Below are 26,685 nucleotides of genomic sequence, written 5' to 3'. Positions count from 1 at the left end.
TACTATCCCCCAGTTATCCAGCTTAGAAGAGTCAGCTTGGAAACCAGCTTGAAACCATATTTGGGGCTTGATGTATGAAAAGGTTTTCCAAATTTTATATCCATGGGGAAATGCTCAATCTATTGGCTTCTTAAACTGCAATATTGCTGGTTCTCATACCCTGGAAGGCACCTGCACTTGGTTTGAAACTGGGAAGCATGGTAAATAAGCGTGCCGTTGGGACAAGAGACATTGGTGTAATCACAAGAGTACAGTAAAGATAACCTCGGCCTTGCCATTTTGTTGGTCACCAACAAGTGAGAGGCTAGACCAAGTGGAAATGCATCTCTTCTGGGTCACCAGACTTGCTGGGGAGATTGTTGATCAAACCAGTGCTGAGGGGGAACCCAGGAAAGCGGTGGCAAGGTATCAGCCCTGGCATCACCAACCACAGGCCTCCTTCACCTTGCCACTGTACTGCAGATTATTTAAAAAAAACAAGAGACCGAGTCTACAACATTAAGCCATTCCTGAGTGACCTTCGAAGGGAACTACTGTACTATCATTGACAAACAAATGGTCACACTCGTCAAACATTTATCAAGGATGTCATCGCTGTAAGGCCAAGGTTCCCAAGCAGCAGCATGAGTGTAAATACATGACCTAGAGAGAACAGCAGAAACCTCCAATTTCATGAGACATGTAAGAATGGCAAGTGCGTAAGGTGAAGACACTCACATTGAAAACAAATCCAAACCGCTGCTTCTCTCTACCTCAGCTTGGAATAATGTCATCACTGAGGTTCTACGATATTATCAGTCGGCTGAACCTGCTCCTCGTCATCCAGTGAACCTTCTTCCCCCTCAGGGCACAGCTTCACATCAATTCAATGAACTGTAATGCTAAATACAGTGACATTCTCATTTATACAATGCCTCAACAAGGCCTGTGAGAATAGCTGAACTCTCCAGTTGTGACTTACCGTATCAACCTCAAAGTTCCATCTGTGTCCCCGATGGACTTATTTCTGTTCTAAGAATAACATTAATTAGTCCCATTGTGTTTCTGTTGAGGGGAAATTGATGGAGTAGGGTCAAAATGCAAACCTCCCACTAAGCAGCAAACACTTCACATCCCTAGGAGAGGTCAGAGTTGTTCCGTTGGGTCCTAGTCTACAATGGTATAACCATCTCAGGCACATCCAGACCAGGGAAAAACGAAAATTGGAAAGCATCAATTAGCTGTACAATGGAAATTCCTCACAACAAAATTTCACCTACTCAACTTTGAAGAAAAAATATTATTTCTCTACCCCCCCCCCCCCCCCCCTTCTACCTGATTGATAGAATACCAACATCCCACATCCTAGGAACTGACGACAGGTATTCTTGCCATTCCCTACTCCCATGGGCAGAATTCCACCATAATGCCACTATCCCATACTCACGGAGTTGAAGGCTGCCACTTGCTTCTCCCCAATGCTACAGAATAATAATACCATCATCCCACACCCCAGGCCTGCCACTCCCTCACTTCCTTCGAACAAGTCTGAGATACACTGTGTGTTGTAGCCCTGAACCGTTGGCTCCACAGACGGGATTAGACACACAGACACTACACGGATGGGAAGCGCACACGGGATGCTTTGCTGCAGTCAATTGACACTGTCCTCGTCACTCCCTTCCCCCCGGTCGTCTTTGGTCTCGGACACACCACTCTCATCGATGTTTTCCAGGGAGTCGGCATGCTGGATGGAGAGCTCCGCCAGGGAGATGCTGGGCAGGGTGCTCTGTTCGGGGTAGAGCCAGGGCTTCTGCTGGGGGTTGTGTTTCCGCTTCCACTCTGGGTACTTCACGCAAGCTTTGTACATCTTCTTCATGGCCTAGGAAGGAGAAAAACAAAACCTGTAGCACTCGGCAAGCACAACGAGTCAACCGTTCTTCCTTGGAGCGTGGGATGCGAAGAGTTCTAGAAGACCTTGCAGTTCCCTACTCCTCCTGCGTGAGAACCATCAGGTGCATCTCCCTTTTCTTTCCTGACCATGGCATGCTGTATGTCTCACACCATCGTGACTTAACTAGATTAGAAGGCCTTTCAGACAAGGAGTGGCTGGGCTCTGTATGGGTGGATCATGTGTTGTTCTGTACTTTGGCTGGCGGGGCTTGGAAATCTCCACCAGTTATTTAACCACTGCCACAATTTTAAAGGGGGCTTGTCCAAAGTGGGGGGGGGGGCAAGGCACCCTTGTGGTTACATCCCTGGGGGGAATAGATGCTGGATAGGGGTGTAATTAGGGTTATCATATTTTGTCCCCCACAAAGGACACATGCCCCGTCCCCACCACACACCCACCCTGCCCCCTTTCACATTTTCCCCTCCCCCCTGTCACACACCCCGTCACCCCCCCTCCCCATCACCCCCCCCCCCCCCATTACCTTACTACTGCCCTGGTGGTCTAGTGACCTCTTTGGGGCGGGAAAGCACCCCTCTTTCCTGCCCGGAGCGCTGCCCTGCATGCATCCTTCCTGTTGCTGATCTTGGCGCCGATTCAAAATGGCCGCCGAGAGTTGAAGTCTCGAGATGTCACTTCAACTCTCAGCGGCCATTTTGAATCGGCGCTCAGATCAGCAACAGGAAGGATGCATGCAGGGCAGCGTTCCAGGCAGGAAAGAGGGGGCTCTTTCCTGCCCCGAAGGCGCAAGAGGTCACTAGACCACCTGGGCAGTAGTAAGTAAGGGGAGGGGAGGCTAGCAATCTGCCCGTTTGACCGGATTTCTGAACAAACGGGCAGATTGGCAAAACCCGCCAGGTTGCCCGGACATGTCCTCAAAAAGAGGACATGTCCGGGTAAATCCGGACATATGGTAACCCTAGGTGTAATAGAACGCACTGAAACAATGCCTCTTACCGTCCCTGCTGCCACTGGTGTTGTTTGGTACTTCCTGGAATGGCCATGGGATTGTGGTATCAGGGGTAGAGCGGGTGGGGTCATGTACTAAAATCTCTCTTAAAAATTGGGCTTCCCTTGGCAGATCTGTATAGAGTGGGTTCCTTGTGTGGAATTGTACTTTTGTACTGTTCTTTAGTGATTTTTTTCTCTTTTTTGGAGGAAATTGTGGGAAAGGGAGAGAAGGACAGAAACAGGGGGCAGAGCGAGGACGGAGCAGAGCAGGGACGAGGCCAGACCTGCCCAGTCCCCTGCTTTGGCGGGCTGTCTCCTACGCTCCAGCCAAGGCGGGAAATTCTCCCACCGAACCACTGCCAAGCCCACCAGGGCTGCTGCTTCTCCTGACAAGCAGCAGCAAAGCAATAAAAAGCAGAAACGGGGCCGCAATATTCGGGAATGCGTTGTCAGCTCTGCCAGACCCCTGTCCCCTCTGACGTCAATTTCCTGTTCCCGGGGCAGGGGACTGGCAGAGCCGACAGCGCACGCCTGAAGACTGCAGCCTCGCATCTGCTTCCTATTGCTTTGCTTTGCTGCTTATTGGGAGAAGAAGCACTGGCCCACAGGAAACAGAAGACTCTGCATGGAGGGAGAAGCGGGAGATGATGATGAGGAGGGAAGGAGAAATGATGGACGGGGGGAGGAGAAAAGATGGACAGAAGAGGGGAGACGCTAGATGGAAGAGGGGTAGAGACAGAGAAGATGAGTGGAATGGTGGGGTGAGAAAGAGGGGACGGGCTGGATGAAAAGGGCAGGAGAGAGAGAAGATGCTGATGGAGAGATAAAGAGGGGAGACAATGAAAGAATGGGGGACAGAAAGATGGGAGACACTGGAAGCATGGGAACAGAAAGAAGGGAAATGCTGGATGGAAGGAGGGAGAGAAAGAGGGGAGACCCAGTAACTGGGACCAACACAATTAGAAAAAGAAAATTGCCAAACATCTAAGGTAGAAAAAAGAATTTTAATTTAGGATAAAGTAATATGGTAGCTGTGTTAATAAAGGTTTATAAGTAGAAATAAAACACAAAATGGAAAATAAGGTGATACCTCTATATTGGGCTAATTTTAATATATTTTTGACTAGCTTTCAGAGACCCACACTTTGCTCTTCAGGTCAGGAGAGGAATGGCCTAGTGGTTAGGGTGGTGGACTCTGGTCCTGAGGAACTGAGTTCAATTCCCACTTCAGGCACAGGCAGCTCCTTGTGACTCTGGGCAAGTCACTTAACCCTCCATTGCCCATGTAAGCCGCATTGAGCCGAAAGCGCAGGGTACAAATGTAACAAAAATAAAATAGATACTATTGGAGATTCTACATGGAATGTTGCTATTCCACTAGCAACATTCCATGTAGAAGGCTGCGCAAGCTTCTGTTTCTGTGAGTCTGACGTCCGACTCACAGAAGCAGAAGCCTGCGCGGCCACATTGGTGTGACTCTGGGCAAGTCACTTAACCCTCCATTGCCCCATGTAAGCCGCATTGAGCCTGCCATGAGTGGGAAAGCGTGGGGTACAAATGTAATAAAAAAAAAAAATACCATAAGAGCAGTATTCTGTCCTGACCTGAAGCAGGAGGTTTTGGCCTCTGAAAGCTAATCAAAAAATGTTTTAGGCTAGTCCAATAAAAAGGTGTCATGATAAATTCCATTTTCAAGTGCCTGAACTGAGCATGCAAGGGGAGTGCCCTCATCATTGACTTTTGCACTGCTCAAGCAGCATGGTAGGGGCGGAGCCATGAGGTAGAGTGGGTGGGGCCGAAGTTAAATACTAAAATCTCCCTCTCAAACACTGGCCATTTTTGACAGCCCTGAGAAGCATCAGCACCATCTTCCCTATGCACTCCCCTTATAGCCTCCCACTGGCAAGATGAAGCAGTCCAGCTGCACTTAATTGTCTACCTGCTTCCTTCAAAACCATATGGACCCCTGTAGTTTCAAAAGACCTGATGGCCCTGCAGAATGAAGGAAGGGAACTCTTCACAGACTCCCCCTGCTGGTGGGAGGTCATACAGAAGTGGACAGGAGAGAACCCCACTGACAGCAAGACTGGGGACGTGATAGCAAGACAGTAATCCAGCATAGTCTCGTGCAAGGGGCCAAACATTTGTGGCTTGGGTTAAATGACTGCGGTAAGTATAGTCTCTAAACTGTGCTTTCACTCCTGGGGGTTTGGACCACAATTATTGATCAGGATATCACAAATTTTACATCAACTTCATATTATTGCAGTTGAAAGTCACAGTTCAACAAATGCCACCTGTTTCTGCCCAACTACCCTCTTGACTCATCCAACCAACTGGTTAGAAAGGGGTCCAGGAGGGGACAGGAACAGGGGCAAATCTTGATGCACATGAGTAGGGTTACCATATTTCGTCCCCCCAAAAGGAGGACACATGCCCCGCCCCACCACACACACCGTCCCGCCCCTTTCACACCCACCCCGCCCACTTTCACACCCTCACTCCGCCCCTGTCACATTTTCTCCTCCCCCCTGTCACACACCCCATCACCCCACTCCCCTTACCTTACTACTACCCTGGTGGTCTAGTGACCTCTTCAAAATGGCCGCCAAGAGTTGAAGTCTCGCGAGGTCACTGCAACTCTCGGCGGCCATTCTGAATCGGCGCCGAGATCACCAACAGGAAGGATGCATGCAGGGCAGCGCTCCGGGCAGGAAAGAGGGGGCTCTTTCCTGCCCTGAAAGCGGAAGAGGTCAGTAGACCACCAGGGCAGTAGTAAGTAAGGGGAGGGGAGGCCAGAAATCCGGACAAACGGGCAGATTGGCAAAACCCGCCCGGTTGCCCGGACATGTCCTCAAAAAGAGGACATGTCCGGGTAAATCCGGACATATGGTAACCCTACACATGAGGAACACGACTGCCACCACTGTGAAAGTCTGGGTGATGTAGGTAGCAGTATTCTAGCATAGCACTGTGGGGATCCCTCACTACCAGGCCCTCAGAGGACTGATTGTGCTGGCCAGAGAACCTGTTAAATTAGCTGGTGGGCTGGGTCAGAAAGATGACAGCCAGCACAGGCTCCCTGCTAAGGCTGGTCCTATAACTAATATAACAAATTTCCTTGTAGCTGGTTCTTAGCACCATCTATGTGGCTCTGTTCCCAGTTCCTTCTCTGTTGGTCCCTGCCTGCTCTTGGCAGACTGGCTTCCTGGTTCTGATCTTGGCCTGACCCTGCTCACCTGTGGCCTCAGCTCTTTTTACTATTTGGTTTTCTTTCAAGCTCTGAGGTGCGCCAGCAACCTTCACCTCAACCATTACCTACCAAGGGTGTAGAAAGGCTTTCTCCTAGCAGCCTCATAAGAACTGCCATATTGGGTCAGACCAATGCTCCATCTAGCCCAGTATCCTGTTTCCAACAGTGGCCAAGCCAGATCACAAGTACCTGGCAGAAACCCAAATAGTAGCAACATTCCATGCTACCAATCCCAGGGCAAGCAGTGGCTTCCCCATGTCTAGCTCAATAACAGACTATGGACTTTTCCTCCAGGAACTTGTCCAAATCTTTTTTAAACCCAGATATACTAACCGCTGTTACCATATTCTCTGTCAATGCGTTTCAGAGCTTAACTGTTTCTTCAGTGAAAAATATATCTTCCTATTTGTTTTGAAAGTATTTCCATGTAATCCCCCTAGTCTTTGTACTTTTTGAAAGAGTGAAAAAAATGATTCACTTTTACCTACTAACCTCTTTAGCTTTTCCTCATATGAAAGGAATTCATCCCCTTTATCATTTTGGTCGCCCTTCTTTGAACCTTTTCTAATTCCGTTATATCTTTTTTTGAGATAAGGCGATCAGAACTGATCACAATACTCAAGGTGAGGTCACCCAATGGAGAAATACAGAGGCATTATAATATTCTTGGTCTTATTTTGCATCCCTTCCCTAATAATTCCTAGAATCCTATTTGCTGTTTTGGCCACCGTCACACACTAGGCAGACAATTTCAGAGTACTGTCTACAATGACACCTAGATCATTTTTCTTGAGTGCTGACTGCCAAGGTGGACCCTAGCATCAGGTAACTATGATTGGGATTATTCTTCCCAATGTGCATCACTTTGCATTTGTCCACATTAAATTTCAAATGCCATTTGGATGCCCGATCTTCTAATTTTCTAAGGTCTTCCTGCAATTTTTCACAGTCTGCATGTGTTCTATCAACTTTGAATAGTTTTCTGTCATCCAGATCATTTACAAATATGTTTAATAGAACTGGTCCCAGTACAGATCCCTGTGGCACTCCACTGTGCACCCTCCTTCACTGAGAAAAACAGCCATTTAACCTTACCCTCTTTTTTTCTGTCCAATAACCAATTCCTAATCCACAACACAACACGGCGTCCTATCCCATGACTGAAGTTCTCATCATAAATCCAGACTGATTACTATAGAAAACAAAATAAACTTGATTTATCTGGAGTGGTTACTGCGGGGCACTCACCTTGGGAGCCAGGAACTGTGAAGATTTGTTTACCACCCACTTTGGCAAAGATCCTTAAGAAAGAAAGAAGAAAACAAGGTCTTAGGTGGATTATGATCCAGTGACAGACCTGGAGTCACAAAAGAAGAATTAGAATACAAAACAGAGTGAACTTGCTGTTTCCCCTCCCCCCCCCCCCCCCAATTTCTACATATTGTTTTCTTATATAATGTAAGATCCACTGAACCCCACTGGAGAATGTCCTGATAATGGGAAGGATTTACTTAATTACAGATTTATAGTCCAACTAAAATACTAGGCAGAATTACATAAAATGCTAAAAATACAAAGATACAGCAAATATCAAAATCACTGGACTAGCACAGTATATATGAGGTTGCACTGCAAACAAACCTATGTTGCACTAATAGGGAATCGAAGACATCGTATGAACACGTGTAGCATTAACAGGCAATGGAATCACCACCAAATGCTCGGGAAAAGAACCGTACTTCCAGTGGCCTCTTAAACACAGTTGTATACAAGCAAAACCCAAGATCAACCTGCTCCAACATCCGCTATCTTCAAAATGCACTTTGGTCAAGGAGGGAAGGTCCCTTCAGATCTGAGTGCCCTCATGGGTCGACAGATTCCTAAGACTGTGGAGAGATAATGAGGAGTATCCTGCTGAAAAGCCTTATGTATTAATGCTAAAATCTTAAATTTTATCTGGGAACCTACTGGCAGCCAGTGCAAGGACTAAAAATAGGTTAAGATGTGAGAGCGTTGAGGACTATGATACACTAAAACTCACCCATGGCTGATGGGTTTAGGACTCGTATACTAAATCCTGCTTGATCGTAAAAGGAAGATGAGTGAGGTTTAGGACTAAGACAAACTAAACCTCACCCGTGACTGATGGGTTTAGGACTCGTATACTAAATCCTGCTTGATCGTAAAAGGAAGATGGGTGAGGTTTTGGACTAAGACAAAGTAAACCTCACCCATGACTGATGGGTTTAGAACTCGTATTTGAAAGGTATTAATCCGCAAACGAACCTTTTCCGGAGATATGAAGGCGGTAGAACGAGAGGACATGAAATGAGATTGAAGGGGGGCAGACTCAAGAAAAATGTCAGGAAGTATTTCTTCACGGAGAGAGTGGTGGATGCTTGGAATGCCCTCCCGCGGGAGGTGGTGGAGAGGAAAACGGTAACGGAATTCAAACATGCGTGGGATAAACATAAAGGAATCCTGTTCAGAAGGAAAGGATCCTCGGGAGCTTAACCAAGATTGGATAGCAGAGCCGGTAGTGTGAGGCGGGGCTGGAGGTTGGGAGGCGGGGATAGTGCGGGGCAGACTTATACGGTCTGTGCCAGAGCCAGTGGTGGGAGGCGGGACTGGAGGTTGGGAGGCAGGGATAGCGCTGGGCAGACTTATACGGTCTGTGCCAGAGCCAGTGGTGGGAGGCGGGACTGGAGGTTGGGAGGCAGGGATAGCGCTGGGCAGACTTATACGGTCTGTGCCAGAGCCGGTGGTGGGAGGCGGGGATAGTGCTGGGCAGACTTATACGGTCTATGCCAGAGCCGGTGGTTGGGAGGTGGGGCTAGTGCTGGGCAGACTTATACGGTCTGTGCCCTGAAGAGCACAGGTACAAATCAAAGTAGGGTATACACAAAAGTAGCACACATGAGTTGTCTTGTTGGGCAGACTGGATGGACCATGCAGGTCTTTTTCTGCCGTCATCTACTATGTTACTATGTTACTATGAGGGGCATAATCGAACGAAAACGTCTATCTCCATGGGCGTTTATCTCAGAGAACGGGTCCGTGAAGGGGTGGACCGAACCGTATTTTCGAAAAAAAATAGACGTCCATGTTTTATTCGACAATTTGTGAGCTGGGCGTTTTTGTTTTTCAGCGATAATGGAAAATGAAAGCGCCCAGCTCAAAAACGAATAAATCCAAGGCATTTGTTCGTGGGAGGGGCCAGGATTCGTAGTGCACTGGTCCCCCTCACATGCCAGGACACCAACCGGGCACCCTAGGGGGCACTTTTACAAAAACAAAAAAAAAAGGTAAAAGAGCTCCCAGGTGCATAGCACCCTTCCCTTGTGTGTTGAGCCCCCCAGATCCCCCTCAAAACCCACTGCCCACAAGTCTACACCATTATTATAGCCCTAAGGGGTGAAGGGGGGCACCTACATGTGGGTACAGTGGGTTTGGGGGGGTTGGACGACTAAGCATTAAGCAGCACAATTGTAACAGGTAGGGGGGGATGGGCCTGGGTCCACCTGCCTGAATTCCACTGCACCCCCTAACAACTGCTCCAGGGACCTGCATACTGCTGCCAGGGAGGTGGGTATGACATTTGAGGGTGAAAATAAAAAGTTGTGAAACATCATTTTTTTTGTGGTGGGAGGGGGTTAGTGACCACTGGGGGAGTCAGGGGAGGTCATCCCTAATTCCCTCTGGGGGTAATCTGGTCATTTAGGGCACTTTTTGGGGCCTTATTCGTGAAAAAACAGGGTCCAGGAAAAGTGCCCTAAATTCTAGCTACAAACGCATACTTTTTTTCCATTATCGGCGAAAGGCGCCCATCTCTGTTCGGGTGATAACCATGCCCCAGTCTCGCCTTCACCACGCCTCCGACACGCCCCCGTCAACTTTGTACGCTTCCGCGATGGAGTGCAGTTGAAAACGTCCAAGTTCGGCTTTCGATTATACCGCGTTATTCGTTTTTGTGAGATAAACGTCCATCTCCCGATTTAGGTCGGAACTTGGGCGTTTTTCTCGTTCGATTATAAGCAGGTATGTGTACTAAATCCTGCTTGATCTTAAAAGGAAGATGGGTGAGGTTTTGGACTAAGACAAACTAAACCTCACCCATGACTGATGGGTTTAGGACTCGTATACTAAATCCTGCGGTTAAATTAAATTGAGGTTGACTGTATTAAATTGAAAAATGTGCTGGGACATCAAATAAAAAATCATCACGTTGTATTTGCTAGCTATGGCCAGTAGGTGGTAGCAAAGTGGCTTCTGAGAGCAGCTTGGTCAACTAGGTCCCTTACCTTTGGGATCTACCTGTGCCAGGTAGGTGATGGTGCAGTTCGTGACGCCAGTGCTCTGAATCAGATAACCAGTCTGAATGGAGACTGCCCTCACCATGTCCTTCCTTGGTGGATATTTCTGTAGGCCATATTTAATGCAAGAGAAAACAAAGGCAGAAGGTACAGTCTGTGAATTTGAATGATAAAACATTGCATGTTTTTAAAGTAACTAATGACTGGCATTTATTGGGAAACCTTTTGGTTTTTTTTTACTACATTCCATTTAGAGTACACGGTAAGCTAACTCCTGTAGTTACTGGCAGCGTTGATGCAGGGGTATTTGGGCACTCTAGGTGAACCTTAAACCTTGTACCCTCTCCCTGAATATCCTTCTAGCCCTTAGGCCTCTTCCCCATATTTTGGTAATTAAACAACAATCACGATCACTGCAGGGCTGGAGCAACTCGGTAAGTGCAGTAAACATGGCAGGGGGGGGGCGCCGACCTCTGGAGGGCGCCACAAGCCATGCTTACTGCCATCGCCGGGAGACTTCACAGTTCCTGCAGGCAGCTCTCGGTCCTCGCCTGCTCGCTCTCATCTCCCACAACAGCCCTCCTTTCCTTCCTGCCGCCCTGCATTTAAAACTTTTATTTTATCTCAAGTCGCAGCGGCGGTGGCAGTGAAGGCAGCAGACTCGCCTCCTGCCTTCCGTTCCCTCTCAGTGTCCCACCCTCCTCTGACATAATTTCCTGTTTCCGCGAGGGCGGGACACTGAAAGGAAGGGAAGGCTGGAGGTGAGCCTGCTGCCTTCACTGCCACCGCCGCTGCGACTTGAGGTAAAATAAAAGTTTTTAAACGCAGGGCAGCAGGAAGGAAAGGAGGGCTGTTGTGGGAGAAGAGGGCGAGCAGGTGAGGGCTGGGGTTGGAACTGGAACTCAGGGGCTGAAAAGGTGGGCAGGTGGGGGCTGGGGTGAGTCACTGGACATGGATGGAAGGGGAGGGAAGAGGAGAATTGCTGGACATGGATGGGAGGGGAGGGCAGGGGACAGAAGAGAAATCACTGGACATGGATGGGAGGGGAGGGCAGAGGACAATTGCTGGACATGGATGGGAGGAGAGGGGCCGGCAGAGGAGAATCCCTGGACATGGAGGGGAGGGGAGGGGAGAGAGGAGAATTGCTGGATATAGATGGAGAAAGCAGGGAAGAGAGGAGAGTTGCTGGACATGGATGGATGGAGGGGAGGGCAGAAGAAATGCTGGAGGAAGGAGATGCACATGGATGGAGGGCAAGGAAGAGAGGAGAAATGCTGGATAGGGATGGACGGAAGGAAAGACATAGAAAGGAGATGCACAAGGATGGAGGGGAAGGGAGAGAGGAGAAATACTGGACATGGATGGAGGAACGGAAACACAGAGGAAGTAGATGCACATGGATGGAGGAGAGAGGAGAAATGCTGGACATGGATGGAGGGGAGAGAAGACAGAGGAGGAGATGCACATGGATAGAAAAACAAAAGATGAAGGCAGTAGTTATGTTATGTTAGCCGAGATTGGGTGGCAGAGCCGGTGGGGGGAGGCGGAGCTGGTGGTTGGGAGGCAGGGCTAGTGCTGGGCAACACTTCTACGTTCTGTGCCCTGAAAATGGCAGATACAAATCAAGGTAAGGTATACACAAGAAGTAGCACATATGAGTTTATCTTGTTGGCAGACTGGATGGACCATCATCTACTATGTTTACAATGAGGCTTATTTTCTAAAGTGATCGCCGGCCATCTTCCGACATAAATCGGGAGATGGCCGGCGATTTCGCAAAAGCAGTGAAATCGGTATAATCGAAAGCAGCGTTTTTGACACCGCTGCCGCTTTCCCGGCGCCGCACCAGCGAAAGTTCAAGGGGGCGTGTCAGTGGTGAAGCAAAGGCGGGACATCGGCGGGCATGGGTGTGGCTACCAGATGGCTGGCTTATGCGGATAATGGAAAAAAAAAAGCTGCGTTAATCAGTATTTCATCAGGTTTACTTGGTCCTTTAATTTTCACGACCAAGCCTCAAAAAGGTGCCCCAACTGACCACATGACCACCGAAGGGAATGGGGGATGAACTCCCCATACTCCCCCAGTGGTCACCAACCCCCTCCCACACTAAAAAAATAAAAATAAAACACTTTTTTGCCACCCTCTATGCCAGCCTCAAATGTCATACCCAGCTCCCTGACAGCAGTATGCAGGTCCCTGGAGCAGTTTTTAATGGGTGCAGTGCACTTCAGGCAGGCGGACATAGGCCCACCCCCCCCCCCCCTACCTGTTACACTTGTGGTGCTAAGTGTTGAGCCCTCCAACCCCCCCCCCCCCGAAAACCTACTGTACTCACATGTAGGTGCCCCCCTTCACCCATAAGGGCTATGGTAGTGGTGTAGAGTTGTGGGGAGTGGGATTTGGGGGGCTCAGCACCCAAGGTAAGGAAGCTATGCACCTGGGAGCTATTTGTGTATTTTTTAAACATTTTTAGAAGTGCCTCCTAGGGTGATCGGTTGGTGTCCTGGCATGTCAGGGGGACCAGTACACTACAAATGCTGGCTCCTCCCACAACCAAATGCCTTGGATGTCGCCGGGTTTGAGATGGCTGCCATTTTTTTTCCATTATCGCTGAAAAACAAAACCGGCGATCTCAAACCCGGTGAACTCTGGCATTTGGCCGGGCTAAACCGTATTATCGAAAAAAAAAGATGGCCGGCCATCTTTTTCGAAAATACGGTTCCGGCCAGCTGTTGCACCGCCGCCAAAATAGATCGCCGGCGACCTATTTCGCTGGCGACGTTCAATTATGCCCCTCTATGTTACACCAGACGTCTATTCCGCAAATACCTTAGCAGTTCTATATCAGGCTAATTAATGTTCATTTATACTCTTAGATGACCATTTCAGCATAAAAGAACAACAAATAAATAACCCAATAATCAAAGTGTGGTCTTGTTTGTCTTAGGGAAATCAGTGTGCAAATGAAACCCCTCCTCCGCCCCACGGGGCTTTCCTTACTGCTACAGAGTCATTCTGATGGTTACGCTCTGTAATATGCCTCCTCCCCCACTCCCCCCCCACAGTGTGGTACTCACGGCATGTTTGACAGAGTAGTTCATGATGATGTAATCGGCGCCCATGGGCAGCCAGGAGCGCAGCGTGATGACATCTCGGTTCTTCAGTGGCTTTGGGCACTTCCCTGTCAAGTGACAAAAAACAAAACAAAGAGGTTTTCTACTTCCCATGAGGGTCTTTAAGAAGAACAGGAAAAACACGCTGTTTCTGTAGCCTAGCACATCCCCTCGCCTCCACGCTCCGGCAGGGCGACCGTACCACAAGCTTTCCCCATCCCACCCTGCTCGATGCCACCCAGTCCTCACTCCTCCCTCCCCATCATCCTCATTTCATAGTAACACAGAAATTAAATATGACCAAAACCGAGCTTCTCATTTCCCCCCCCCCCCAAACCCACCTCCCCGCTCCCCCCGTTTTCTATTTCTGTTGATGGCTCTCTCATTCTCCCTGTCTCCTCAGCTCGAAACTTTGGGGTCATCTTTGACTCTTCTCTCTCCTTCTCTGCTCATATCCAGCAGATCGCCAAGACCTGTCGTTTCTTTCTTTACAACATCCGTAAAATCCGCCCCTTTCTTTCCGAGCACTCTACCAAAACCCTCATCCACACCCTTGTCACCTCTCGTTTAGACTACTGCAATCTGCTTCTTGCTGGCCTCCCACTTAGTCACCTCTCCCCTCTCCAGTCGGTTCAAAACTCTGCTGCCCGTCTCGTCTTCCGCCAGGGTCGCTTTACTCATACTACCCCTCTCCTCAAGACCCTTCACTGGCTCCCTATCCGTTTTCGCATCCTGTTCAAACTTCTTCTACTAATCTATAAATGTAGTCACTCTGCTGCTCCCCAATATCTCTCCACACTCGTCCTTCCCTACACCCCTTCCCGTGCACTCCGCTCCATGGATAAATCCTTCTTATCTGTTCCCTTCTCCACTACTGCCAACTCCAGACTTCGCGCCTTCAGTCTCGCTGCACCCTACGCCTGGAATAAACTTCCTGAGCCCCTACGTCTTGCCCCATCCTTGGCCACCTTTAAATCTAGACTGAAAGCCCACCTCTTTAACATTGCTTTTGACTCGTAACCACTTGTAACCACTCGCCTCCACCTACCCTCCTCTCCTCCTTCCTGTACACATTAATTGATTTGCTTACTTTTATTTTTTGTCTATTAGATTGTAAGCTGTTTGAGCAGGGACTGTCTTTCTTCTATGTTTGTGCAGCGCTGCGTACGCCTCGTAGCACTATAGAAATGCTAAATAGTAGTAGTAGTAGTAGAGATAATTCTGTTTTATTTATATGTTACAGTTTATATAATTCTCCTGAGTTGTACTTTGCTTGCTATACAAATTCAATAAAATGTTTGAACCAAAGGATGGCAAATAAGGACAAACTGGATCGCGCGTTTCTCTTCCCCTCTGGTTCTCCGAGGCCCAGATGATCAAAACTCCGGCGCTTCACGTGCGAGTCTGCTGTTTCTCACGACCAGCGCTCAAGGGCTTGCACGGGCTTCCTTCCGCTTCCGAAAGCAATCAAACCCCGTAGATTTTGCAGAAAGAATCGTGAGAGATGCAAGAGAATGATGGGGAAATCCTCTCTTCCAACACCCTAATGCCTGCTCCGACCTGGTGTTATTTTTTACAGCGGGAAGGCACCTTTGTTTCGGGCGCTCTTTTCTGAGCATTGGGGAGGAATACAAAAATGACCTCATTTAAATGAGCGTGACTACATTTGCATGTATCTGCACTAAGGCCTGGAACCAGGGGCATAGCCAGACTTGCGTGGGAGGGGGGTCCACAGCTCGAGGGGAGGGGGCACATTTTAGCCCCCCCCCCCCCCCCCCGCTGCCATCGTCGCCCCCCCGTCTCTGCCGACCCCCCTCCCGCCGCGAACCCGCCGCCGCCTACCTTCCGTTTTGCTGGCGGGGGACCCCACTCCCCGCCAGCCGACGTCTTCTCCCGTAAAACGCAGCAGCCGGCAGGCACTGGCAGAGAAAAGTCTTCATCCTCGCATGCCGACGTCCTGCACGTCAGACTCAGAGAACAGAACGTTCTGTTCTCTGAGTCTGACATCCTGCATGTACTTCGTGCAGGACGTCAGCATGCGAGGATGATGACTTTTCTCTGCCAGTGCCTGCCGGCTGCTGCGTTTTACGGGAGAAGACGTCGGCTGGTGGGGAGTGGGGTCCCCCGCAAGCAAAATGGAAGGTAGGGGGCGGGTTCACCGGGAGGGGGGGTCCCCACGGAAATCTACGGGGGCCCAGGCCCCCTCAGGCCCCACATAGCTACACCACTGCCTGGAACGCTGCGCTAGACCCCTCTGAGCATTCTGCACTGGTAAATACGGACGCTGGCATGTCACTAACGGCCTCTAGCGCCCGCGTTTACTTTTGATCATCAGGGCTTGAATGAGCATAAATTCTTACACTTCATCTAGCACCAACCCCCCCCTTTTAGGGGTCCTTTTACTAAGGTACGCTGAAAAATGGCCTGCGGAAGTATAGGCGCGCAGATCCATTTTTCAGCGCACCTGCAAAAAAATACCTTTTTTAAAAAAAATTTTGCCAAAAAGCGCTATAGAAATGCTAAATAGTAGTAGTAGTAAAGCACTAAGGGACCCTCTTACTAAGCCGTGTGAGCATCTACACACGCCAAAATGAAGTTACTGCCCGACTACCGCGCAGAGGCGTATGTGGACTTAGGCGAGCTTCCCAAATGTACAAACATTCTATACATGTTATTCCTGGAATTGTGGATTTTTCCCGTCCATTTAGTAGTGGTTTATGGACTTGTTCTTTAGGAAACCGTCCAACCCCTTTTTAAACTCTGCCAAGCTAACCGCCTTCACTACGTTCTCCGGCAACAAATTCCAGAGTTTAATTATGGGTTATGAGAATCATTTTAAATTAAATTAAACAGGGGTTCTCAACCTGTGCCCTTAGGACACACCCAGCCAGCCGTTTTCACCTCTCCCTCTGGATCAGGGGTCCTCAGCCAGCCAGTCAGGTTTTCAGAATACCCACAAATATGCATGAGATTAGTTTGTGTACAATGGAGGCAGTTCATGCAAATTTATCTCACGCATATGCATTATGGATGTCCTCAGAAAACGGCTGGCTGGGTGTGTCCTAAGGGCACAGGTTGAGAACCCCTGTTTAATTTAATTTAAAATGATTCTCATAACCCATAATTAAACTCTGGAATTTGTTGCCGGAGAACGTAGTGAAGGCGGTTAGCTTGGCGGAGTTTAAAAAGGGGTTAGACGGTTTCCTAAAGGACAAGTCCATAAACCGCTACTAAATGGACTGGGGAAAAATCCACAATTCCAGGAATAACATGTATAAAATGTTTGTACGTTTGGGAAGCTCGCCAGGTGCCCTTGGCCTGGATTGGCCGCTGTCGTGGACAGGATGCTGGGCTCGATGGATCCTTGGTCTTTTCCCAGTGTGGCATTACTTATGTACTTATGTATCTTTTCTGACAACATGACAAATCACAATCAATCTTTCAAAAGTCAAACATACACAACACAGAATCATTATACTCATACTAAAACCTCCACCAATTAACATAATCTCTGAGCCTGCCTCCTGATTATATTGTACAGAGGTGTCATTTCAACAAAACAAGTCTTCCAGAGGCACACTTTCTAAAAGAAATAAAATTAATAAACAGGGTTAATGGATTCCAACACCTGACTGGTTTCATCAAGGTCTGAATATTTCAGATAATTTTTAAAAACTTTTTTACAATGTTGACCTCCATTAACCTGTGCTAGAAGGCCATTCAAGGCCTTATCAGCCTTCTTCTTGTTCTGACAAAGTCCAGACCATCCAGCACTAGGCCCCTTCTCATCTCTTGCTACCAATACAGCCAGTGTGACCATCAGGCAACTGCCTAGAGCAGCAGCTTCTGGGGTGGGGGGGGGGGGGCACCAAAGGGCAGCTGCAGTGAAAGCAAAACAATTGGTCCCACCAACAGAACAAACTCAAAGAAATAGCAAGAGCTACTTTACCAACAGGGAGGGTGGGCAATTTTCAACCATTTACCCAGATTTATTTTGGGAGGGGTGGTGTGTTGAGATGATTATGATTGTTGAGGGGGGAAAGCAAGGCTTACGGTTTCCCGAGGGCACCTAATATCCTTGCGCCAGCCCACAGCCACCAAAAGTAGTGAAGCTCCTCTCCAAAACATCCAGCCCCCCCTCCGCCCCCCCCCCCCCCATGTTCACTGTTATGTTGCCTTTCTACATATCCGATATAAAAAGACAGAGCACCCCAACTCACATGCATAGTATCCAATGTCGGCGTTGACCGTCAGTTTACCAATGTCGAATGTCTCAATAACGTTGGTGTCCCATTTCTTCCGATACTCCACGTCATGCAGAACATCATAAAGGATGTCAGCTGGAACGTCTTTGCACTCCATTCTACACTGGAAAACACAAGAAACCAACAAGAGCATTACAACGGGCTCATCGACAGTTTACACGTGCACTGATCTAGGATTCGGCCACCTATTGTTGTACAAAATTCCAATAAAGCCAGTGATAACCTAAAATAAGGGGCACTTGGGGAGGGGAACCAAAACTGGACCATCTAGCTCAACTCTGTGCATGATGAAGTCAAAGTGCTCACATTACTTTAGGCTCCTTGTGATGCGTTCTCTGCTCTGGAGTCCTTTCAACATTAGCGGGGCAGCCGAGAGACTAAACCGGGCCTAGGGCAGGGCCGCCACCCCCTGGATCACGGCCACTCCCCCCCCCCCCCCCCCCCCGAACCATCACTGCTGCCTCTGAAATACCTTGTTGGCTGGCGGGGATCCAGAGGCCCCTCCAGCAGAAGACGTCTTCCTCCAGCGCTGCTGTTCTGCCAATTACCTACCCCTGCGGTTGCTTTCCTTCTCAGGGCATGCTCGCTTGAGAGGAAAAGCAGCCGCTCAGTTGCGCAGAACAGCAGCGCTAGAGGTGCTCCTCCGAGTCCTTCCCAGCCTCCAAGGGCAGCTCGGCTGTGGCACCAGAGTTTTCTCACCTGTTCCTGTCGGGACGCGATCTGGGTCCCATCAGGAGCAAGAAAGAGACCAAAGTGCCAGGCCCCCATTGGAGGCCCGGGGAATTCTGCCCCCCCCCCCCCTCTCTGCGGCCCTGAATGTTAGATGGCTTCTCTATATACTCTGGCTGACCAGCGGTTACTATTTATTTATTTAGATTTTGCTCACAACTTTTTCAGTAGTAGCTGAAGGTGAGTTACATTCAGGTACTCGGGATATTTCTCTGTCCCAGGAGGGCTCACAATCTAAGTTTGTACCTGAGGCAATGGAGAGTTAAGTGACTTGGCCAAGATCACAAGCAGCAGCAGTGGGATTTGAACTGGCCACCTCTGGATTGCAAGATCGGTGCTCTAACCACTAGGCCACTCCTCCACTAGCAATATTCCATGACTCTCAGAAACAGAAGCCTGCGCAGCCGGGTTGCTGATCTGCAAGGGCAGGCTTCTACATGGAATGTTGCTAGTGGAATAGCAACATTAACATTCCATGTAGAATCTCAAATAGTAGCAACAGAATCTCAATAGTAGCAACATTCCACGTAGAATCTCAGATAATATCAACATTCCATATAGAATCTAAAATAGTAGCAACATTCCATGTAAAATCTCAGATAGTAGCAACAGAATCTCAAATAATTTTATTTGGCTTTTGCTCACACCTTTTTCAGTAGCAGCTCAAGGTGAGTTACATTAAGGTACTCTGGATACTTTTCTGTCCCAGGAGGGCTCACAATCTTAAGTGTACCTGAGGCAAAGGAGGGTTAAGTGACTTGCCCAAGATCACAAGGAGCAGCAGTGGGATTTGAACTGGCCACCTCTGGATTGCAAGACCAGTGCTCAAACCACTAGGCCACTCCTCCACTCAGCAGCATTCCATCTAGAATCTTCAATAGTAGCAACATTCCATGTTCCACTGCACTAACCACTAGGCCACTCCTCCACTAGCAATATTCCATGACTCACAGAAACAGAAGCCTGCGCAGCCGCATTGCTGATCTGCAAGGGCAGGCTTCTACATGGAATGTTGCTAGTGGAATAGCAACATTAACATTCCATGTAGAATCTCAAATAGTAGCAACAGAATCTCAATAGTAGCAACATTCCACGTAGAATCTCAGATAATATCAACATTCCATATAGAATCTAAAATAGTAGCAACATTCCATGTAAAATCTCAGATAGTAGCAACAGAATCTCAAATAATTTTATTTGGCTTTTGCTCACACCTTTTTCAGTAGCAGCTCAAGGTGAGTTACATTCAGGTACTCTGGATATTTCTCTGTCCCAGGAGGGCTCACAATCTAATTTTGTACCTGAGACAACGGAGGGTTAAGTGACTTGCCCAAGATCTCAAGGACTGCAAGACCGGTGCTCTAACCACTAGGCCACTCCTCCACTCCTATGACTGGACTCTTGCACTCCCGCAAAATAAAGGGTTTATCAAACAGTCACCCAGTCTTTCCCAAACACTGTATTCAGGTTCCATTCTGGACTTAAGTTCCTTCAGGCAGCATGAGCCCCTGTGGGGTGGGGTGGGGGAGAGAGGGATTTGAAAACATCACTAGGGTTTTACTCAGTTCACATTGATGTTCAAACATACAAAAAAAAACCAGTGGCAACAATCCTTGTGGATATCTTGGTTCAAAAGAGTTTCCAAGTACAATACAGTATTGATTATCCAACCTTTGGTAATTTGACTATCCAGCATATCCGACAGAGCCACCCCCCCCCCCCCCCGTGACATCATCGCATTTATTTCTATTAAAAATCGTTTTAGAACAATTTTTGAAAATCAGGAACTCTAGGCCTTTGCATTGTTTGAAGGGTTTATCCAGTGTTTTAACGTCTCAGTTATCCGACAACGGGTCGATTCCGTTTAGGTCGGATAATCAAGATTGTACTGTAATCACATCAAACGAAAGAGAAAGGCCAGGCTTATCTCCTAGAGTCTGTTCCTCATTCCAAAGATACAGGCTTTAACTCTTGCGCTTTTGTGATTGGCTGGGAACCCGCCCCACTCAGCTCCTTCTGCTGAGGTCTTAATTCCTGGTTTCCTGCTTCTCTCCTAACCTCTCCTCGGTCTTTCTTCTAGGGATGAAATTCTGTGGTTAACATCTCCTCTCCTTTGGGTTTCTCGGATCTCCATGATGGGATATACACCCCATCACACTCCTGAAGGTCTTAGCTGCTACTGGGGAGGATGAGCAGGCTTAAAGCTTAGGTGAGTATTAGCTCAAAATGGAGAGATCAGCCCTAGGTCTCTGGCTTTTCATGAGTTCAAATAGGATGCATCACATATGATGGTTAATGCATATAATCCAAATGGGCAGTGAGGAATCAAAAATATTCAACAACAACAAAAAAAATAGAACTCAGAAAAATCATTCCTTCAGGCTGAAACATTGCTGTTGGGTCTTTTGAATGAAGAGCAGCATTTTCCACAGTGATTTTTAATCAAATTAATGTACAAGATTTTAATTTAAGTTCTAATATTCTCTGACTGATATGGTAAATATATGATTGCAATTTGAGGCCTTTTGCACTTCAAATACGTTGTGCCTAAGATGGTGTTTTTTTTTGTATGATATTATAGCTTTACTTTTTTGAATTTCTATTTTAGATATGATTTTTTTTAATTGTATTTTTAAATCTTTCTTGGTCTTTTGGATTACTTAATGAACATTTGTAACTACTGCATTAACCAGTAAATGGGTTGGCCTGGTGGGTCTCAGTCCTCCCCCTAACCCCCCCCCCCCCCCCCCCCCCAAGATTAGAACTATCCCCATGTGCAAATACCAGCTTTAAAAACACAATAGGGGTGTGGAAATCACCAACAGACATTGTGGAATATTAATAGTCCACAATGAAACAGAAGATCAAACGTTCTCTTTATCTTACTGGATTCTTTAAATGGAAAGAAAAGCCTCAAAGAGCTCCAAATCCAGGGCTTTTTTTTTGAGAGGGTACTTGGGGGTACCGAGTACCGGCACCTTTTCCACTGTCTGCTAAAATTGACCCATGGACCCCAAGTTTTAATGAAAGAGCTCAGGCTCTAAACACCAATTCTGCCTGGTCATGGATTCTGTGACTGGTTGCAGGGGGTCTGGCTATTGTGGGGTGGGTCCCTCAGTGGTCACCCCACCCTTGAAGGGTGGCCTGGCATTTGAGTAGCGGCACCTTTTTCCCTCAAAAAACGTACTGTCCAAACCACATGATTTTAGGAGCTGTACAATGATCTCTGGGATCACATCTTCATCATTGGCAAAAACCTTCCACAAAAATTATCCTACAGAATCTTCAATTCAACTTTAAATAGTGCAATACGTTTTCTTAGAGAGTGAGATGCACTTATCTTGAAAAGCAGTATCAAGAGCCACCTCACTCACGATCCCCCTAGGACCAACAGTGGCTAGCGTTTCGCGTCGCTGCTTCAGGGTCCAGTTTACTGGGGCTCACAGGACAGCGTTTCACTCTTATTGCTGTCGATAGGCAGAAATCGTTGTATAGCTCCAAAAACCACCTGATCTGGAGCTCGTTGAGGCTTTTCCTTCCATTTAAAGAATCCAGAGGCCCTTTTACTAAAGTGCGTAGGCGCCAGCGTGCATCCAACGCGCGTCAACTTAGAACTACCGCCCGGCTACTGCGAGCTCCAGGCGGTAATTCCATTTTTAAATGCGCGTCCGATATGCGCGTCCAAAAATATTTTTTATTTTCTACCGCGCGGCGCTAACCGGGCGGTAACTGGCAGTGTATGACCTCTGACGATTACCGCCCGGTTAACGCGTGAGACCTTACCGCTAAGTCAAGTGGGTGGAGGTAAGGTCTCAGGCCCAAAATGGACGCGCGCCAATTTTTATGTTGCCGCACGTCCATTTTCGGCCCCCCCCCCCCCAAAATGGCCTTTTTTTTTTGCAGGCGCGTTGAAAAATGGACCTGCGCGCGTCCAATATACAGGCATCTACTACAGCAGAGGCCATTTTTTTGGCGCACCTTAGTTAAAGGACCCTCCAGCAAGATAAAGAGAAAGTTAAATAACAACTTTTACATGTGTCGATGCTCAGACACAGTAAAAGTAATTTTAGAAAACCATAATTTACACACGGGAATCCATATTACACCTGAATGGCAAGAGGGTATAAGTACATAAGCACCGCCATACTGGGAAAAGACCAAGGGTCCATCAAGCCCAGCATCTTGTCTCCGACAGCGGCCAATCCAGGCTTCAAGAACCCAGCAACCCCCCCCCCCCAAAAAAAAAAAAAAAAAATTAATAATGTTCATTGGACTTTTCCCTTGGGAATCTGTCCAAACCCCCCTTAAACTCCGTAAGGCCAGCCGCTGCCACCACATTCTCCGGCAACGAGTTCCAGAGTCCAACTAAACGCTGAGTAAAGAAAAACTTTCTCCTATTTGTTTTAAATCTACCATGTTCTAGCTTCATCTTGTGTCCCCTGGTTTTGTTGTTGTTTGAAAGTGTAAACAAACGCTTCACATCTGTCTGCTCTACTCCGCTCATTATCTTGTAGACTTCTATCATATCACCCCTCAGCCGCCTTTTCTCCAAGCTGAAGAGCCCTAACCTTCTCAGCCTTTCCTCATAGGGAAGTCGTTCCATTCCCTTTTATCATTTTCGTCGCCCTTCTCTGTATGGTGAGGGCAGGGGGGGCCAACAAACCAATGTGTATTTCATTTCCATTTTTCTTTGACATCTCGCATCTCATAGCAGAAGGGGAGGACAAACATGGACAACCAAACACGCAAAATAAAAAAAAAAATGATGGAAAAGAGAAAAGGATTCAGCAGGCACAGACATGAGACGAGTTAATATATTGGAAACAGGATTGGCGATACTCCATCTTCTAGCCATAATGGCTGCTCGTACTGTAATTTTCTTCTTCTGTGTTTACAATTAGCAGATGTTCTTTTGGCTACAACCACCATGTTTTTCAAGACTCAATCTGTTAGCATGTTAGGGAATACAGCAGCCAAAAACCCAAGATGGAAGCAGAAAGGGGTCCTCGTTCTGATCTCCCCTTCCATCTCCACCTCTAAATGTTCTTGCTCCTGAGTCACAAGATGTCTGCCCTTTCACCTGCTTATAACTCCTCCCCACTACCCATAACACATTGGAACAAGCCCAAAACACTCACTTAAATAATTTGCTAGCGGACTCGCTGTCAACTCTTGTCTCTCATGCTAAATAATCACCTACAATTTGTCACTTTCCATTCACTCTTTCCTCCTCACCTGAGGTTAACCTTTATATTTTTTGGACGAAAAATTCTTCTCTTTTGTAGCAAAAATATACCCTTCACTGGTGAAACATGAACACTGCTGCACATGATAGCATTTCCCTCACCATTTTCTCTTCATCTCCCTCGCTCGACATCTTCTCTGGCGACCAGTTTCTCATACATCTGCTCGCAGCTATGGAACGCACTACCGAAGGCCATAAAAATAACGCAAGACCTAACTATCTTCCGAAGGCTACTGAAAACAGATCTGTTCAAGAAGGCATACCATAAACACCCATCTTAAACACCAAAAAATAAGACTTTACACGACATAGACATAATTGAAATCTTATCACTTGACTGATCAACCTCCTTACCACTAATGAATAAGCATAACCACTTCAATCTCTATGTCGAATATGGTCTCTCCATAGTCGATGACCTAAAGAATGATACAACCCAATTTCTTACTCAGGAACTTTCATGTATTACCATAATTTATTCTTCCTTAACATATATATGCACATGATATATATCTATACCATGATCTGTTCACGTATGTTATGTTACGTGTATGTTACCATGTATATATGCAACTTAACACATTACCATTTGTAATTCTGTTACCTGGAAATGGCAACCGCCATTACGGCAAATGTAAGCCACATTGAGCCTGCAAATTGTTGGGAAAATGTGGGATACAAACGCTACAAATAAATAAATAAAATTCTCTTTCTGCCGTGCAGGCAGCCATGGTGTATACGCTGCTTCCCTTGCCCCCCCCCCCCCCCCCATTACCTACATACCAAAGCCAGAAAAAAAAACACCAGGCAGTTAGCTTAGCAGGGTTTTAAAATGATATGGATGGTTTCCTAAAGGAAAAGTCTAAAGACCATTATTAAATTAACTTGGGGAAAATCCACTGCTTATTTCTGGGATAAGTAGCATAAAATGTATTGAACTTTTTCGGGATCTTGCCGGGTATTTGTGACCTGGACTGGCCACTGTTGGAAACAGGATGCTGGCCTTGATGGACCTTTGGTCTGTCCCAGAGTGGCAATACTTATGTACTTATGTAGGTGAGGTGCATTCCCTGCGGCCCCCCCCCCCCCCCCCCCCCCCCCCCACTGAATGACACGAGTCCTAGTGGCCACCAGCCTCACCCTCTTCTGTATATTAACATTCATTGGTTTCTCTGTTGCTCGTTCAGATGTTTAACCTTTATGTATTTTTTTTGTTGGACACACAAAAAACAGCAAATGTGACTCAAAAGAATGCAGAGACGGTCTTTGACTACAGACGCTTTGATGTCAGTATTGCAAAGCGGTACTTAAGACAGCATAGTTTCGCATTCCTGGCGTGCAGCAGTTCCTGCCAAGGCTAATGTTAGCGATGAACATATTTTACAGCACACTGTTCCATAGCGGCCTTTCATGATCAGACAGAAAACATTTGGAGACTCCTGAGGCAGGTCGGAGGGGCCGAAACACGGCCGTGTCGAGTCTTTGTTTGTTGGACAATAACCGTTTAGATGCTTGGAAGCATCGTCTGTGCATTCTTTTGAGTCTGTGTCTTTGGACCCGAGTCCATGTATACATTTTTTTTCCTGGTGACAAAGGTGCAATTTACGGTATTATGTATAGTTCTCAGGCTTTATGTGATAAAAGCCCTTTATACCCAACTCAAAGGTTGGTGTAAAATAGACCTGTTCATTTCCATCATTCCAGCCAAAGAACATTCAGAAGTTCCCTTGGTGGGTCATATTAGGGGCTCTCGTTTGACAGCCAGAGTTTTTTCTGCGGCTGCCTCCATGCTGTGGAATAAATTGATTTGGGAACTTATGATTGACCATTACAAGAGATTTATAGTAACATAGTAACATAGTAGATGACGGCAGAAAAAGACCTACACGGTCCATCCAGTCTGCCCAACAAGATAACTCATATTTGCTGCTTTTTGTGTATACCCTACTTTGATTTGTACCTGTGCTCTTCAGGGCACAGACCGTACAAGTCTGCCCAGCACTATCCCCGCCTCCCAACCACCGGCTCTGGCACAGACTGTATAAGTCTGCCCAGCACCATCCCCGCCTCCCGACCACCAGCCCCGCCTCCCACCACCGGCTCTGGCACAGACCATATAAGTCTGCCCAGCACCATCCTCACCTCCCAACCACCAGCCCTGGCACAAACCGTATAAGTCTGCCCAGCACTATCCCCGCCTCCCACCACCGGCTCTGGCACAGACCGTATAAGTCTGCCCAGCACTATCCCCGCCTCCCAACCACCAGCCCCGCCTCCCACCACCGGCTCTGGCACAGACCGTATAAGTCTGCCCAGCACTATCCTCTCCTCCCAACCACCAGCCCCGCCTCCCAACCACCAGCCCCGCCTCCCAACCACCGGCTCTGGCACAGACTGTATAAGTCTGCCCAGCACCATCCCCGCCTCCCGACCACCAGCCCCGCCTCCCACCACCGGCTCTGGCACAGACCATATAAGTCTGCCCAGCACCATCCTCACCTCCCAACCACCAGCCCTGGCACAAACCGTATAAGTCTGCCCAGCACTATCCCCGCCTCCCACCACCGGCTCTGGCACAGACCGTATAAGTCTGCCCAGCACTATCCCCGCCTCCCAACCACCAGCCCCGCCTCCCACCACCGGCTCTGGCACAGACCGTATAAGTCTGCCCAGCACTATCCTCTCCTCCCAACCACCAGCCCCGCCTCCCAACCACCAGCCCCGCCTCCCAACCACCGGCTCTGGCACAGACCGTATAAGTCTGCCCAGCACTATCCCCGCCTCCCAACCACCGGCTCTGGCACAGAGCGTACAAGTCTGCCCAGCACCATCACTGCCTCCCACCAGAAAGCCTTAAAAATTTGGCTTGTCCCAGAAAGTACAATA

The 26,685-nt window shown here is 47.9% G+C and overlaps 1 protein-coding gene across 1 annotated transcript in view; it reads right to left on the bottom strand.

The window, feature by feature from the left end:
* Positions 1 to 1,290: 1,290 nt before the first annotated feature.
* STARD10 (StAR related lipid transfer domain containing 10) overlaps positions 1,291 to 26,685 on the bottom strand; it is a 102,874-nt gene continuing 77,479 nt past the window's right edge. Inside the window, exons 2-6 of the mRNA XM_030199981.1 lie at positions 17,781 to 17,928; positions 13,525 to 13,628; positions 10,436 to 10,553; positions 7,383 to 7,435; positions 1,291 to 1,861 (exon numbers count right to left, since the gene is read on the bottom strand). Coding sequence (XP_030055841.1) covers positions 1,634 to 1,861; positions 7,383 to 7,435; positions 10,436 to 10,553; positions 13,525 to 13,628; positions 17,781 to 17,928 — 651 coding nt within the window. The 3' untranslated portion in view covers positions 1,291 to 1,633. The remainder of the gene's footprint in view (positions 1,862 to 7,382; positions 7,436 to 10,435; positions 10,554 to 13,524; positions 13,629 to 17,780; positions 17,929 to 26,685) is intronic.

The sequence above is a fragment of the Microcaecilia unicolor genome, chromosome 4, assembly GCF_901765095.1.
Source record: "Microcaecilia unicolor chromosome 4, aMicUni1.1, whole genome shotgun sequence".
NCBI lineage: Eukaryota > Metazoa > Chordata > Amphibia > Gymnophiona > Siphonopidae > Microcaecilia > Microcaecilia unicolor.
Note: the sequence above shows the minus strand (reverse complement) of the source record. Positions and strands in the feature narration are given on the sequence as shown.